The sequence below is a fragment of the Anastrepha ludens genome, chromosome 2 (genome assembly GCF_028408465.1).
Source record: "Anastrepha ludens isolate Willacy chromosome 2, idAnaLude1.1, whole genome shotgun sequence".
NCBI classification, from domain to species: domain Eukaryota; kingdom Metazoa; phylum Arthropoda; class Insecta; order Diptera; family Tephritidae; genus Anastrepha; species Anastrepha ludens.
In genome coordinates, this window is record NC_071498.1 from 27770265 (window position 1) to 27788490 (window position 18226).

Consider the following 18226-nt stretch of genomic DNA (forward strand, 5'->3'; position numbering starts at 1 on the left):
GAAGTCCTATTCTAGAAAGTTTCCTTCTGCGAATGAATGATATCGGGATTGTTTTTTTCGGATTTATTGAAATACTTTTGCTGCCGTACAACTTCTGGGTTATGCGTAGGGCTTGTTGTAGGCAGATATGCCGTGGCTGTGATGTTAGCAGTATCTTGACAGGTCTGGAGCTTTGTCCACTGCGAATGACTAGTACCAGGCGACCAGACGGGCTTTAAATGCCGCCAGCAATACTTCTTTGTCTCAAGAGCTGCTGGGTAGCGATTTTAAGACCTTGTTGCGGTTTTGGACCTTAGTAGAAATTGCGGTTGTTTTCGCCGGGAAGAAGAGGCAAATGTCGAAGGCGACACCCAACATTTTGGTGGTTTGCTCGTTTCTTCCGAATTCCTATCCGGTTTTTTGGGATTTCTGAAAACTGGTTTATGTCGCATACAATATGTCTTTAATCCGACATTAATTCTTCACCCAAGATCCACCAATTTGTGACAGTAGAAGCCGAGTTATGTGTGCTTAGAGTCAGATCTAAAATTTCGCATTTAAGGACATTGACAAACATGGGTTAACATTTTAACACATACATATATAAATGACTCTTTGGGAAAATTTTGCTTAATATCTTCCAACATTCACAAAGAATTTAACCCGCCTTAGACATCTTTTTTATGACCTTCGGTTGTGCACCCGGGACTTGGCTTTTTTCGTCCTGTTCGTGGATATTTATTAAAAGGGTATATCCATAAATCGATAGAATTTAAATTTTAAGAAGCTACCTGGAAGCTCGAGTCGTTAGCTGTAATAGAAATATGTTGAATTCACGTCCAAAGTCGTAGAAGTCTGGTTGCCCAACGGAGGGTTAAATCAGAGCCTACTCCTTTTTATATTCTAAGATAAATATAAATTTTAAAATTTGCTCAGTTTATATGCACGTTTTACATAAATAATAAATATTCCACATTTGTACTCTGTGCAGATGAATTCCGCAGTAAAGTCGCCTGCCACAATGATGTAGCTCAGTTGGAATGCAACCCTTATTCTCGCATTGCGGTCTACAGCGCAAGCTTTGGACGCACAGAGTATGAAAGTATTCAATGCCCCCAACCACAAGGAGTTCGTGAAGAAAGTAAGTACAAAATACCAAAAATTTTCTTAAAGCTTTCTTTCATTTATAAAGGCTAATATATTAAATATGGCTTTATGAAATAATCTTCAGTACAGAGCTCTGATTATGTTTAAGGATAAATGCTGAAGTACAAGTAAATCTTACGATTTCCTGCTTCTCTTGATATTTTAGCTTGCCAAGCATCCTATGCCACCGAAACAGTGATGCAGATTTGTCATGGACGTCGCCGATGCAATTTAGCTGCTGATGCGAACACTTTCGGGTCTCCGTGCAAGCGAAACTCGCGAATGTATTTGAAAGTGGTTTACACCTGCGGTATGTAACATTTTGTTAAGTCTGCACGTCGCTACGTATTTTAGATGTAGCGAGCCGAGCTTATCCTTTGTTGAGTGCGTCTTAGGGAAAGCTTTTTCGTGTACACAGTGCGCATTAAACCTGGAAACAAGGTGGTAGTCCGGCACAAATACAAATTATTATTATAAGTGTTGAGATTATTGTTATTATTATTGTGGCCGCCATACCCGAGCGGGTTTATGCATGACCAACAATGGGTTAGAGCTGGTTTCAAAGCGCACTGTGGGTATGGAACATCAAATGATAGAATACTTGTTTCTAATAGCGCATACCACCAACTAGCAATGTCAAATCTACGAGTATATTTCTGCCACGAAAAAGTATCTCATATAAAACATCTGTCGTTCGGAGGCAGTATAAAATTGTAGATACCTCATTTGTAGGACAACATCAAGACACACATCGCAAAATTGAGAGAAAGCCAAGATCAAACCCCACACCAAAGGAAGTATTATTGCAATTATTATTTTTATTATTATTATTTTTTTGTTTGTAAAGCTATTGGATACCAACATTCCTTGCCTAAATTGTCATGTAATATAAATGTCAATAACACTAAATATTTTAATTTTCTTTTATCAATTCCATTCGCCTACATTACAGGGTCCGGCCCTCGAACCAATTAAAACGGCCATAAATTTAGTTTGAAAAATTACTTTTATTCATTTGAAAGTAAAAAATGTGTGAAAATAATACAAAATTAAAAATCAATTTATTTTTGCTCGATATGACCACCTTTTGTCTTGACTATGGCCTTGAGACGGTCCAGAAACGAGAGCTCCCATCTGCGGTTACAGCGGCCCAAACCATTACCTGTAGTGGGTGTTGCCTCCTGGTGACCAATCGATGACTCAACTCCTCGTATGAATGCTCGGTCAAATAAACCCTATCGTTTTGGGAGTTTACGAATTGCTCAATTTGAAAAATTGTCTGATCAGAAAATACAATGCTCGAAAGTTGACCGCATTCGGCCAAGCGAAGCAACTCCTTCGCTCTCTCAAGTCTGACTTGTGGCTGCTTTGGTGTGAGATCATGCGCCTGTGGATCTTGTAAGGATTGACTTTGACATCATTTTGGAGTATGCGGCGGATACTATGGTCAGATATTTTCAGTTCTTTCGCCGTTTGATTGGAACTTTGTCGGGGACTTCGCTAAAGTCGCTTCTTCACTTTTTGTACCATTTCACGTGACGTTTTGATGACCATTTCCGTGACGTTTCGCGATGCTAGCAGTCACTGTTTACTCTTCCGCGCGCTTGTAAACAATACTCTGGACTATCTTTTAGCCAACTAACAGACAGCTGATGCCCGTAGATCAGCTGCGCGAGCGCTCTGAAGTTGGTTACACTTCGAGACCCGCACCCTGTATTTATCTAAGTACATACATGCATACGTACTTAAAGGCACACGTATGTACATGCATACAGTATATAGACTTATTAGTCTTCAAGCATTGAGTAAGTAAGACAGTAGAGTCACAATTACTCAATTTTTGGCAAATGCTCATTATCAGTATATTTCTTTGCTCACCCGTGGTCGCGGCTGCCCACAAATGCCCATTTTATGTTTCTTTTGTCGGTTTTCAGGTTACTGAGAGCCGTTTTGAGAGACTAATTTGTGTTTCTCACTAGCACGAAGTCTCATAGTAGAAAAGATGAGCGGGAAAACTGTCAAATTGAGCAGTCAACTGTTTTGTGTAAGAAGAAGAAAAATTAAAAAAAAAAATAATAAATAACAAATAATGACTTTGATGAGTCAAAGTGATCTAAACTCCAACACAAGCCCAAATCTTATGGTGTTTTTAACTAGAACTATTGATTTCGATCGAACATTTTCGAACAGCCGGGGCGTATGAGCAACGCGTAACGGCACATCTACTAAGTGGCTCGAGTATATCGAGTTTTTTCTAGTAATTTGAGTGATGCCTCTTGTGATTATTTTGAATATTTTAATAACATTTTTTTCAGTTTTACAAATTCATTTACACTTCTAACCGAGGCGAATCTTTTAAAGCTGGTATCTGCAAACCAACTGATTATAATTTTTTCTTTCGCCGTGTCCATATGACTGTCAACACAGAACGAAAAAAGGGGAATTAATTCTTTGTTTTCTACTATGCCAATACTTTACCGTGACAATCAAGCAAACAAAGCATTGTTGTTGGTCTGGTGAATGCGCCTTGCTTCTCTAATGAATGCGCCTTGTTTCTATCGTCATTGGAAAGCTAAGGCAATGACGACAAATAAATTTGGCAGGTTTTCTTTAGCTGTTCAAATTGGTCAGACGCCTAAAATATTTAAACAAACATTTGAGCAGTAGAGTAATGAACGAAATTCAAGCACCGTTAGAGCTACTCGCCTGCTCCATACCCGGGCATTTAGAGCTCTATGTATAGGGTTTTTCAGTAAGAGCGCTTCAACTTTTGAACTTTTTTGAATAAAACACAAACGGTTTGACTTTTTTAACTAATTTTTTTTTTATTATCGAGTTGGAACATATACATTTAAGTATAGAATTCGATATCTTTTGCATGACCACCGCGTGCACGTTTTACGAAGTCCAATCGTTGAACCCAATTTTCGACCACTCTTTTGCATAAATCGGCCGAAATTCCAGCAATTTCGCGTTCAATATTGGCTCTGAGCTCACAAATCGTCGCCGGCTTGTTACTGTAGACCAATGACTTCACATAACCCCAAAACGGGACGGCTTGTTAAATGGACCGTAAAATGGCCGTAATGCTCTTAAAGTAGCAGCAACAGAACGATTATTTTCATAAAAAATTTGCACGATTTGCAATCGTTGCTCAAGTGTGTAGCGTTCCATGATGAAATGTATACTAATGAAGTTTACAAGTGACAAGCGAAAAATAAAAAATATTGCGTCGTTCGCCCTCCCTATCGGAAAAAAGTTGAAGCGCACCTATTGAACAACCCTATATTACTAACCCACCCGCAATCAATTTTGATTGGAATTCAATCACGGTTTGCTTTTTTGGTTTTAAATGGACGAAAATTGTACCTCAAATTTTTTTGTTGATTATAATAAAGTATGAAATTTGATGAATTTTCAGGCCAAAAAAAAAGAAATTCTTAGAGCGCTTTTTGAAAAAAGTGAAAAAAACGAAAAAATCGAATAATATAAAATATCCATATAATTAACGTTACATAAAATAAAAATATTGTATTGTGAAAATATTGACTATATTTTTTCATGTAATAATTGATAATATTTTAATATCTATTGAAAATATTGACAATTATATGCAAAAGAAAATATATATCTACGAAAAACAATAATTAAAAGATTGTTTAACTGATCATCTTTCAAAACTTTATACATCTTGCTTATGATTTAGAACTTAATACTTATTCCTAATAACTTTCCTAATAACCTATTCTTATCCTAAAGATTTAAAAAGTTTATATATAAGACATCATGCTCTTTGTTTACTTTCAAAATTCTGCATATGATTGTGATGCGCGTGGAAGCAAAACAATGCAATGCGCTGTTGACACCCGGTCGGTATCTTTAATGTTTTTAAATGTAATTAAATCTTTGTGGTAACTCTAGAAGTATTGGAAACTGTGTAAGAAATTATGAATGCTGGATTCACGAAGGTAAAAACTATAAAAAAGCCAAAAATTACAAAAATTGTGTTAATCTTCCAGTTTTTTCATCGCTTGATTCACGAAGAGAAATTTTAGACATTATTCCGCCTCCCGAGTTGCATTTGATGATTGGAGCAGTAAACACTATATTCAATGACATGATGATAAAATTTGAAGAAGTAAGTTTACTGTGGGCCAAAAATTGTCACGTTGAAAGGTCGCTAACTTACGGTTCTCCTGCCTTTGAAGGTAATCAATGCAAAAAACTTTTGGATAGTGTCGATAAACTAAGAGCTATATGTAATTTGGAGTGCCTTAAATTTGTAAAAGCTTTTGAAAATTTAAAGAAAGTTGTTGACAGTTGCTTTTCTTCAGTATTAAAGGACACGTATCAAAATGATATCGACGAATTCCAGAAAAGCTTCCTGGATCTTGGTACTTCAGTAACTCCAAAAATTCACGCTTTGTTTCATCATGTGCCACAATTTTGTTTGAAAAACAAATGCGGATTAGGGTTTTACAGTGAACAAGCTGTAGAATCTTTGCATCATGACTTTAGTGCAAGTTGGAACAATTATAAGGTATTAAACAGTCATCCAAATTATTCTAAGCATTTGCAACGTGCTGTTTGTGAATACAATTGTCATCATATTTGAATTGGTTATGATCAAAAGTTCGTAAAAAAATAATAAAATAAAAATATCTACAATAACACATTTTTACTTTATTTCATGTTAATTACTTGCTTATTTTATACTATTCCATTATCTTTCGTTTTTTCACTTTTTACAAAAAGCGCTCTAAGAATTTCTTTTTTTTTGGGCTGAAAATTCATCTAATTTCATACTTTATTATAATCAACAAAAAAATGTGAGGTACAATTTTCGTCCATTTAAAACCAAAAAAGCAAACCGTGCAATGTATTCTTTCTTCATGCTTGCTATCTTTTATATATGAGTAAGTAGCGGAGGTAATCGAATCTTTGACCTATGAGCAAGCAATCAAACTAACTAAGGGGGCGTCCATAAATTACGTGAGATGTTTAAGGGGGGGAGGGGGTCGAGTAAAATCTCATCTAATCTTACGTTGGAGAGAGGGGGGTCTCGGCAAATATCACGCAATTTTTTTTCTGATTGAAACAAAAAAATTGTACATGCTTAAGATTTAATCCCAAGCGTAATCGTAGTATGATTAAGATCATTCACTAATTCGTTCGAAAGAAAATAATTTCATTCATACTTCGACGTTATACATTACTACTGTCAAACCACCATATTTGTTTTATACCAAATAGCTCAATTTAATCTGAATTTGCGGTACAGTGTAGCCCGTCGGTTGTTTTCGCGCCACTATGAGCCGAACGCCCTATCACTCAGGTTGACGTTTGACAATTCCGGACTTTAAAGAACATGACGGAAAATCATTTGCTCCATTTCTAATACGCGTACCGATTGAACCGCTGATTGCCTTCATCAGCACGCCTATTGATCTCTATTGCCCAAGTATACGTGATGATTTAGAGAAAATATGCTACAGTACATGCGGTATTTACTTCGCATCTATCACAAGAGCTGCAGAGCACAGGAGAGCAGCTCACATTGCACCAGCTAAGCAAGCGCGTATGTTCCGCAAAGTGCGACCCTCACGGATTGTCACAAGACGAGCTAATGAGTTACTGTGCGCAAGCGTCAACGGCTTAGAGTGGCTAGATTAGAACGAAGTTGAAGGAGCACATGATTTTACTGAAAATCATATGGACATGTTGGTCCCAATAGTCTCTCTTGAAACCGCGCATGATTCTCCATGGACTGAATTAGAGTAGATATTCTTTTTTTAATCGCAGTAGTTACGATTTAAGTCTTCTATTGTTAAATTTTTATTACACTTATAACTCTCAGCAATATTGATTACTAGTCTTAACTAGTCGTAAATAAAAGCACGAAGCAATTTTTTTTTTCTTTTTACAATAACAATCCAACGCGTTTACATAAGAAACCCACATTTTGAAAAATCTCACGTGAGATTGGGGGATGGGGGAGGGGGTTGAATAAAATCTCACGACATCTCATCAGGGGGGGAGGGAGGGTCAGAAAATTAAAAAAAACACCTCACGTAATTTATGGACGCCCCCTAATTCGTAAATGAGCTCACCTAGAAGCTCAGCAAAAAAGCTTCGGTTATCCTCACTCTGTGCTAAGTTATTGTTATTATTATTTTACAGGATTAATAAAAGTAATGAGCCTTATTTTTCTAAGTAGTTTTATTAAACCTTTTGGCTTATACAACTAATATTCTTCAAAATAGGACCCTTGAGCGTCAATACACCGCTGATAGCGGTCCTTCTACTGCAGGAAACATTTTTTAAACTCATCCGCCGGAATCGCGTTCAATTCGGCTGTCACTGTTTTTTGTATCGCCTCGATGGAGTCGAAACGCCTCCTCTTCAGCTTTCTTTTCAGGCGCGGGAACAAGAAGAAGTCCGGAGGGGACAGGTCTGGGCTGTAGGGAGGGTGGGGAAGCACCGGAACTCCTATCTTGGCCAATGCAGAGGTGCAGAGGAGGCGGTGCGCGCCGGCGCATTGTCGTGATGAAGGGTGCAATTGTTGACGAGGTCGGGCCGAACCCGGGCGACACGGTTTTTCAGCCAAAGGAGCCCTTCTTTGTAAAATGCCGCGTTTACAGTGCTTCCTGGAGGTACAAACTCCTTGTGGACCCGGTTCACATCTTCGCCTGTTTGCGTCGTCGAAGGCCTTCCAGATCGCTGTTCGTGTCTTCGACGTCCTCCCGGCCTTCCTTGAATGACTCGTGCCACCGTTTTACCTGGGCACTGGACTGAGATTGGTCCCCGTAAACCTCCTTGAGTAGCCCAATGGTTTCGATACTCGTTTTGTTTAGCTTTACGCAAAATTTGATCGAGTAACGTTGCTCCAACGATCGCTGCATTTTCGCCACTGCAAAATCCTAACACACTTTTAAAACAGCTTTCACGCGCGGAGCGATGTTGACTGCACCGCTTTTGCCAGCGAACTAGGACCGGTTTCTAGTGGAAGGGGAAGGTCCAACGATCATTTTCCCCCACCAGCCAATTCGGTTGATCGCTTGGCAGACGCTCCGCGCGAGAAGGCTCATTTCTTTTCAATCAAACCCTGTATTATAAAAATAAATATACTAATTTAAACATGTTTCAGAAATTTTGAGATTTAAAATTAAATACTTTTAATCAACTTTGTGCACACCCCACTCATTTATTTTGTATGCATAAGAACTATAAATATTATTTTAAATGCAATAAATCGAATTGATGTCATATTACCAAATAGTGCCAATGCAAGTTTTAAAGGACCGATACGAATCGGAAATTGAAGGAGACGAGACTGAAGAATTTGAGGGGGATAACGAATTGTATGACGATGAGCTGAGCTACAAGGAATCCGAAGCTATTCCGAAAGTGTACAGCAACAGTACCGCTACATCCGCCAGAACGAATGGTACACAATTTTCCACACCGGGCTCTTTGGACGCCAATAGAGTGAATATATCATTTCATCTTGAAGTTCCGGACAGTGCTGGTATTAATCCTGTTATGACTCATAGTGCTGACTTGAGCTTGGAAGGTGCGCAATTCTTCTAATTTTACCGTACTTTGTATATATGTACATTTACATTAAAAATATGTACACCATTGTACTTGTAATTGGTGTAATTATACTTAAATCATTTTTAATAAGGACTTTCGCTTGTTTTGTTTTAAAATGTAGATAACCAAGAGCGACTGTACTTGTATCTATTGTTTGCCGGCTTGGGAGGTGTTATTGTGTGTATAATTATTGTGACAGTTCACGTTTTGATACAAAAGCACCACTCGTTTAGTTCCGAGACGCAAATGTCACCCATAGATGATTCCGGTAACGTTGGTATGGATACCGCAATTCCTAATGGATTCAACGACACGATATCAGAGATAGATGCGGAGATCAACATACAGCCTGTGTCCAGTGTATCGAAAAAAGAGGTAAATTTTTAGTTATACTTGTACATATGTAAATGTGTGTGTATGGGACGGCAAATACTTTGTTTTTGGTATCGTTTTCATTAATAGTGTTGGAAGCTGTAAGTATTTACGCAGTTTTGGCGGGTTCATGCTGGCTGACGCTAGTTAGAATTACCTCAAAAAAATCAAAACCTTATAAACTCGATTTTCTCAAATGAAATAAGGCTTTCTAATTCTCTGTAATTTTTTATTGTTGGTACATTTGGTCTTTAAATTTTACTCTTTTCAACACTATGAATTTCGATTACTCTGTGCTCACCAACACACTTGCATCAAATTTGCCGACTTCTGCTGAAGTCTATCAGGTTGTTTGCGAGCTCTCTTAGAACGTCTCGTTAGTTCCACTTCGGGATGATGAGCCGTTGCTGCCTGGGCTTCAGTCATGGTCATTGTAAAGATCCATAAGTAAAAATACTCTCAGCTGATTGGTAAAAAATTGCCAGAGCTGGAATCACCTGATCCCAAAACGCGTAAATTTCATAGAAAATCGTATCAAACAGTCTTAGAGGTGTCGTACGAATACAGATATTTCTGAATAAAAAGCATTATTATAGCTAAGAAATATTTTAAAAATATTTGTCATTGAAAATTTTTCAAGTCAAAGATATTATTTTTTAGAGTTTTTGTCGATAGTCTATTGTTTTTGATGTTACCATAAAAATTCAAATTTGGTATAGCAACCCCGCTAATACGCTGAAGTAAAAAGTCCAAGCACACACTGACTTCCTGTCAAACTCACACCAAGGGTGCCTGTCAAAAAATAGGAAAAATAAGAGTGTATTTACTTGTATTTTTGTATCAGTCACGGCTTAGTCGCTACACCCATGAACAAATCAAGTATGATAGATTACCAGGTTTAGCCTTCAGATCATGTGAAAAACGAAATTGAGCGATTAACTTCGACTTCCACATCATCGGAAATTCGGCAGCGGGATTCTGACCGCTCACTTCACACGTATTCACTCATCGTCCAATCAGTTATTGTTCAGATAGAAATATACCGTTAGCTGTATTTTAGCAACGCCGATTTCGTTCTTCGAATTTATGCAGTAAGTCCTCAGTAGTTGGTGCGCACCGAATTTATGCAGGTCTAAAAAAGTGATGGGGTGAATTTTACCCCAGTGCGTAGTTCGCGTATTGTTTTCGCATATACAGTTAACGTCAAAAGAAATTGTAATCCATATATTGACAAGTCTAGGGCATTATCATCGTCATCAAAATCAATATGTCCTCATCCAAATCAGATCACCCTCGCTTTCTTTTAGAGGCCGACTTCTAGACCACATTGACATTATTGCTCTAAAAAATCACTTCTTATAGAAATGGAATTAAATAAGATAAAAATTCACTTTTGACAAAACTAAGCTAAATATACATATGTACGTACATACTGTCAGCGTCAAAGGAAAGTGTACACCACAAATTGATAAGTTTTGACTATTTATTTATTTTTTTTAATGTTAATGTATTTCATACAAAAATATAGTTCATACTACTACAAAAACCATATAATGCAACTAACTAACTAACTAACTGTTTACTAACTATTTTTGTATGAATTTGCCATTTTCTTGTATTCTGACTAATTTATTTTTAGTTTATACACTTTTCTGAAATCCAAGATAGTTTTCCGATACATATATTTTTTTTTAGAATGCAAAGTTTATTTCTGATCTTTGATCTTAGAATAAATTAAAAGAGGCTATTCATTTACATTTTTTTTATCTAAATACTTACAAAAAAAAGGGGTACATTAAAACTTTAACTTTGTTTGCGAAAAAAAGTAGCTGAATTGGGGTGAAACTTAGCCCAGTGAGTCGTTTCAGTAAAAAAAATAGGCATGTCTACCGAAAATTAATTCGATTGAATCAATAAAATCAATAAAATGCATGCATCTCAGTGTTTTTTATTTCAATTAATTTCATGTTACAGTTTTCTAAGCTTCCTATTTCTTAATTGCAATTCATCAAAGACTCTCATCATTGCTGGACTCTCGTCTTTGGTCAGAGTATTTACCCAGCAAATTCCTCCTTCCCACATATATGTATGTATCTTCCTCCCTGATTTTGAGAATTTCAGAGTACAGCTTATGGCTCTTATATGCTGTCAGGTTCTCGAAACTGTCGTGCCCCAGGCAGCATTACTAAAAATTATTAATTTTTAATACATCTATTTTCCAGATGGCTAATTTGTTCTAGTCGCTGTCTCAGTTTTATTTTCAACTCAGAGTCGTTATTTGTTTACTCAAGTGTTCGGTATTTGCATTACTTTTCCTGACATCCGTTTTACTATTTTTAATTTTGAAAAACAAAACAAAAAACCTTTGTTTTGTTTTTGTCTCACATCATAAGCCTTTGACGGACATATGTAAGTTCATGGACATATATGTATGTATATGTCTGCACATATGTACATACATACCAAGAGTCGCGAAATCCGCATTTATATGAGAAGAGATACAAGCCAAAAAATTAACCTGATGTTATTTTATTTTGCTTACGAAAACTTAGCAATTCCCATTATTGAACAAATGCCATATCTGCCAATCTTCTCAACTAAGCTCAGCTACGCTCTCCTAGCCGTGTTGGAATGGTAAAAACTTCGAAGTCGAGTTTTGGGGGCGTTTGACTGGTTAACGTGCAATTCGTTCCCGAACCTTCTCTTTGAAAGGCGCCCGGTGCGGTATACCTTCGTGTTTGGTGCAGTAACGATAAAAGGCAGAGGCCCTCAAAGTGGTATGGTTCGGTATACTGCGGTATGATAAAAAGCAGAGTTGGGAAACTAGTTCTTTTGTACATATACTTAAACATATATACTAGTACTATCTTATGTCTCACGCCTTGTTTGTTGGTAAACATTTTTATAATAAATAATCATTTATCAAAAGTAGCGACACATTTTTAATCTTTTACATGTTCAAGTTATTCTGTGAAGCCATAGTTGACGAGCTAATAAAAGAGTTTATTAAACAGATTCAACTCTACAATTAGAAAGTCGCCATATCGTGTGGTTATTTATGCTTGCTGCGGTATACTTTTTTACGAAGTAACATTCAATCGGTTTTTCCTGATGTGACCAACGTAATCTCAGTTTATGCCAATCTCTGTTGAAAACAAACCGCTGTCATCGCGACCTTTACGTAATCAAATCAGCTGATTCTTTGCAGCTGCGCACTAGTTATTACCTACTAGAGTTAAAGCGTTAGAGTTAAGGCTTGGAATTTACTTAATCCTCCTTTGCGTACCCGTGTCTGGCCAGACTGACTTTTTGGACTTTAGACGTGAATTTAACATATTTCTATTGAGCTTCAGGTAGCTTCCTGAAATTTCAGTTTCTATCGATTCATGGATATAACCTTTTAAAAAGGATCCTTGAACAGGTCGGAAAAAAGGCCAGATCCGGGTGCCCAACCAAAGGTTGTAGAAAAGGTGTTCAGCGAAGGGCTCATTTTCAGGAAGCTAAAAGCTTTATTTTTCATCGTCCATGTTTACAACGTTTTATTTTGTTTGTTTGTTTGCTCTGTCTTTATTTGCGCCATGATGCATTTCCATCTTTCATATTTGTACGAAAAATTCGCGGGGAAAAGAGTTCAGAAGGTATGGCCTGGTCAGACCATTAACCGGCTCTCAGCGAATTTGAAATAATCAGTGGATTGGTTGACGTAACCGGGGTTATGACAGCGTATTTTTTACGAAAGAAACTGAGAATGTGTTGGTGATATACGAAAAAGGTCAACACAGTCTCCGCCCATGTTGCTTCTTTGCCGTCTGACCAACGACCGATTGGACGAGTGTGTGAATACGTGTGAAATGAGAGGGTGAGCAATCGGCTGGCGAGTACCCTTCTTCTTCTTCTTGATTGGCGCGATAACCGCTTACGCGATTTTGGCCGAGATTAACAAAGCGCGCCAGTCGTTTCTCTCTCGTGCTAACCGGCGCCAATTGGACACACCAAGTGAAGCCAAGTCCTTCTCCACCTGATCTTTCCAACGCAGAGGAGGCCTTCCTCTTCCTCTGCTACCACCAGCTGGTACCGCATCGAATACTTTCAAAGCCGGAGCGTTTGTATCCATTCGGACGACATGACCCAGCCAACGAAGCCGCTGGATCTTAATTCGCTGCGCTATGTCTATGTCGTCGTAAAGCTCATACAGCTCATCGTTCCATCGTCTACGATATTCGCCATTGCCAACGTGCAAAGGTCCAAAAATCTTACGCAGAATCTTTCTCTCGAACACTCCAAGCGTCGCTTCATCGGATGTTGTCATCGTCCAAGCTTCTGCGCCATACGTTAGGACGGGCATGATGAGAGTCTTGTAGAGTGTTAGTTTTGTTCGTCGAGAGAGGACTTTACTGCGCAATTGCCTACTTAGTCCAAAGTAGCACTTGTTGGCAAGAGAGATTCTACGTTGGATTTCAAGGCTGACATTGTTATCGGTGTTAATGCTGGTTCCTAAATACACGAAGTCTTTTACAACCTCAAAATTATAACTGTCAACAGTGACGTGGGTGCCGATACGCGAGTGCGCCGACTGTTTGTTTGAAGACAGGAGGTACTTCGTTTTGTCCTCGTTCACCACCAAACCCATTCGCTTTGCCTCTTTATCCAGTTTGGAGAAGGCAGAACTAACAGCGCGGTTGTTAAGGCCGATGATGTCAATATCATCGGCATACGCCAGCAATTGTACGCTCTTATAAAAAATTGTGCCTGAGCGATTAAGTTCTGCGGCTCGTACGATGCTCTCCAACATCAGGTTAAAGAAGTCACACGACAGCGAGTCACCCTGTCTGAAACCTCGTTTGGTATCAAACGGCTCGGAGAGGTCCTTCCCAATTCTGACGGCGCTGCTGGTGTTGAGCAACGTCATCTTACATAGCCGTATTAGTTTTGCGGGGATACCAAATTCAGACATCGCGGCATACAGGTAACTCCTTTCCGTACTGTCGAATGCAGCTTTGAAGTCGACGAAAAGATGGTGTGTGTCGATTCTCCTTTCATGGGTCTTTTCCAGGATTTGGCGTATTGAGAATATTTGGTCAATGGTGGACTTTCCAGGTCTGAAGCCACACTGATAAGGTCCAATCAGTTGGTTGACGGTGGGCTTCAGCCTTTCACACAATACGCTCGCTAGAACCTTATAGGCGATATTTAGAAGACTAATCCCGCGGTAATTGGCACAAATTGCAGGATCGCCCTTCTTATGGATTGGGCAGAGCACACTTAAATTCCAATCGGCAGGCATGCTTTCATCCGACCATATTTTGCATAGGAGCTGATGCATGCACCTTACCAGCTCCTCGCCGCCCTGTTTGAATAGCTCAGCCGGCAGTCCGTCGGCGCCCGCGGCTTTGTTGTTTTTTAGCCGTGATATTGCTATTCTCACCTCGTCATGGTCGGGTAACGGAACGACAATTCCGTCGTCAACGATTGGGGTATCGGGATCTTCACATTCTCTATGACATGCGCAGCTGTCACCGTTTAACAGGTTCGAGAAGTGTTCCCTCCATAATTTAAGATTGCTCTGTACGTCAGTCACCAGATCGCCGTCTTTGTTCTTACAGGAAAACGCCCCGGTCTTGAAACCTTCTGTAAGCCGCCGAACTTTCTGGTAAAATTTTCGGGCGTTGTTCCTGTTGGCCAGCATCTCAAGCTCCTCGCACTCACGTATTTCGGCCTCTCGTTTCTTCTGTCGGATAATACGTCTCTCTTCCTTTTTCAGCTCTCTGTAGCGATCCCACATGGCTCGCGTTGCGCCCGATCGCAGCGTGGCTCTATAGGCGGCATCCTTTCTTTCTGCGGCAGCATGACATTCCTCGTCGTACCAATTGTTTTTTCGGGCTCGCCGGAATCCGATTTCTTCTTCGGCGGCGGTACGTAGTGAACGAGAAATGTTGCTCCATTGCTCGCGCATGCCGGTTTGTTGGGCAGTGCTCTCCGAGAGCAGGAGTGAGAGTCGAGTGGCGAATCTTCTGGCTGTCTGTTGTGATTGCAGCTTTTCGATGTCGAACATTCTTTGCGTAGGTAGATGTACGTTTTTTGCTGCACAGAGGCGGGTGCGCAGCTTGGCTGCAACAAGGTAATGATCCGAGTCGATGTTGGGCCCTCGGATCGTACGTACATCTAATACACTAGAAGCGTGTCTTCCATCTATCACAACATGATCGATCTGGTTTCGCGTTTTTCGATCAGGAGACAGCCAGGTAGCTTGGTGCATCTTTTTATGCTGGAATCTGGTGCTGCAGACTACCATGTTTCGGGCCCCGGCGAAGTCGATCAGCCTCTGTCCGTTACCGGATGTTTCGTTGTGCAGGCTGAATTTTCCGACTGTGGGACCAAAAATTCCCTCCTTGCCCACCCTGGCGTTGAAGTCGCCAAGCACGATTTTTATGTCGTGGCGGGGGCAGCGCTCACAGGAACGTTCCAAGCGCTCATAGAAGGAATCTTTGGTCGCATCGTCCTTCTCTTCCGTCGGGGCGTGGGCGCAAATTAGCGAGATGTTAAAAAATCGCGCTTTGATGCGGATTATTGCGAGACGCTCGTCCACCGGAGTGAACGACAGTACTTGGCGACGAAGTCTCTCTCCCACAACAAATCCGACACCGAATTTGCGCTCCTTTACATGGCAGCTGTAGTAGACGTCGCAAGGTCCTATGGTTTTCTTACCTTGCCCCGTCCATCGCATCTCTTGGATGGCAGTGATGTCAGCCTTTACTCTCACGAGGACATCAACCAGCCGGGCAGAGGCACCTTCCCCATTAAGGGACCGGACATTCCAGGTGCATGCCCTCAAATCATATTCCTTATTTCGTTTGCAGGGGTCGTCATCAGTAAAGGCAGTTCTCATCCGAGGCTTTGTAATTCTTTTCATTGGGGGGGATTTTTAAGTGGCGGGTCCCAAACCCAGCGCACAACCAGCTATCCTGGAATGCTTCGCCTTCTCACGTTAGCTCACTCCCGAACGGGTGTTCGGGAGCTACCCAGAGGATACGTGGGCTAATCCCGGCCGTTGTGAGCTGCTTGAACCATATGTAGAAGAATCGTCCTGGCCACTCCCAAGTGAATGGCGAGTACCCAGTGACGTTTTAATCAAATTTACTCGCAAATTTTGTTTACCACCTGGCAATATATCATCCTTTTTTACGTAAAATACATAACTTAGGAATCTATAACCTACAGCTTTCTATGCATTCTAAGTTAAGTGGAGTTTAGGCTGAGCAGAAACACGTGAGCCAGAGCTCTTATGACGACGATTCCCATTTTTTTTAATAACCTGTAAATATTTCATGCGTATGCGCAAGTCACAAAACGATCTTTATAATTAGAAATTCTTTTAATTGTAGAACTATTTAACGTATGGTCCGGATAGTGGCATATACAACGGTCTCGGACCATCTAACAGAGCTCAAAGCTCATCGACGCTCGGACTGCAAGGAAGCACAACTATGCCGCTAAGTGCAGTTGTCGGCGGAACCGGTTCCTCGGCTATAATGAGAAATTCCGAACTATGCGGACCTAGACAATCTCCCGATATCATCGGAATTTCCTCAAAAGCGCAAATACAGGTGGTCACAAACAACGCCATGGATTATCAGACGGGCGTTAGTGGCATACTTGCACCGGCAAGTGTGGTTGGCGGCAAGGGATCGAGTGACAACACTTCACTAAATTGTGGTAAGTTTTATGTTAGATAAATTTTTGTATTACATATTAGTTTGCCAGAAAGGTTTATCAAAATATGTTATTTTGACGACTTGGAAATTAAAGGTTAAAATTTCTTTGATTTTTTTGTGAGATTGTTTTAACCTTCGAGAACACGCGCATTGTAGAATAGAATAGTTAACACGCAGGTCTTGCAAAAAACAGATAATGAACAAAATGCCACTACCGATACACAAATATCTGTCTAAAGCTCCGAACGTGCGGAAATCGAATCAAATGTTCGTGGAGGGATCGAATGAAGTGGAGGGCTATACAGTTCCATGCCACCTCCGAAAGTGTTTTCAGTGCAGAAATAAACTCGGAGATTTGAGAAATACTTTCATTACTTTTGGTATTTCGTGCCTACAACGGGTCTCGAGTGAAATAAGGCTTTATATAGGGTGACCAGATATACAATAAAGAAAAGTAGCTGAAATAAAACAAGAAGGTTTGAGATATCAAATTGATTCTTGCTCTATTCTGAAGCTACGTTAATGTCAATGTAAAGTATATGGAGCAGCACGTCATTTAAATGGCCGCATCGAGCTTTCTGGAGGGGCTTGAAGCGGTCGGTCCGATTTTTGATGACAAGGTCCAGCATGACGTCGTTGCGGATCGAATATTGTTAGCGTAGATACAAAATCCACGTAGTTTCAGCGAAAATAGTCGATAGGCGTAAAGCGCATTATCGCGGCGGCCAATTGATTAACGCTCGCCTTGAAATTACCCAATTGGCAAATTTCCCCTTCACTATTTTAGGAGCTGCCGCGTCGCTGGTAAGGCATATAGCGCCGTGTTATGGGAACTACAGTTCGGATATAACGATGTTGTAAAGTTTTGTCTACAGGAAGTCTACGTTAACGTTATGTTCTTCCCCATTACGAAAGAAATAAGATCTGATAATGTCGTCATGCCATAAACTTCATTAAACAGTTAACCTTTGTGGATGAATTGATGTTTGTCGAACGATTGCGGATTGTGTTCGCTCCAGTAGTAACAATTTTAATTGTTGACAAAGCTGCTGAGCTAAAAATGTGTCTCGTGGTTGACCGTCGACCTCATATCGAAATCCACGTTGCCTATTTACAACCGGAATTTCAATAATATTTTTTATTCATAATTTCGACACGTTCGGAAAGCGTGAAGAAATGGCAAATCTTATTGAATATTTTGACAGCTGCTGAAAATCAACTATCAGTGCTGCCTAGTCAGCCTTTAGTAGGTAGGTAGGTAGGTTAGATGGCAAGAGTACCACGAGTACACTGCAAGTAGCACTAGTGTTTGTTGGTGTAGTGGATGGGAGAAACGATATCTAGGCTGGAGAACTGCCTCAGGCTATCCCCGAAAAGCACATTAAGGAATCTCGAACGCCTAGCTGCCAGACCCGGACATT

At 40.0% G+C, this 18226-nt stretch overlaps 1 protein-coding gene across 2 annotated transcripts in view; it reads left to right on the forward strand.

Annotated features, from left to right (window-relative positions):
* Positions 1–18226, forward strand: part of LOC128866831 (uncharacterized) — a 94146-nt gene that overhangs the window by 69523 nt on the left and 6397 nt on the right. For both annotated transcript variants that reach the window (XM_054107834.1, XM_054107842.1), the window contains exons 5-9: positions 971–1120; positions 1292–1435; positions 8405–8698; positions 8843–9096; positions 16476–16806. In XM_054107834.1, the coding sequence (XP_053963809.1) occupies positions 971–1120; positions 1292–1435; positions 8405–8698; positions 8843–9096; positions 16476–16806 (1173 nt within the window). The remainder of the gene's footprint in view (positions 1–970; positions 1121–1291; positions 1436–8404; positions 8699–8842; positions 9097–16475; positions 16807–18226) is intronic.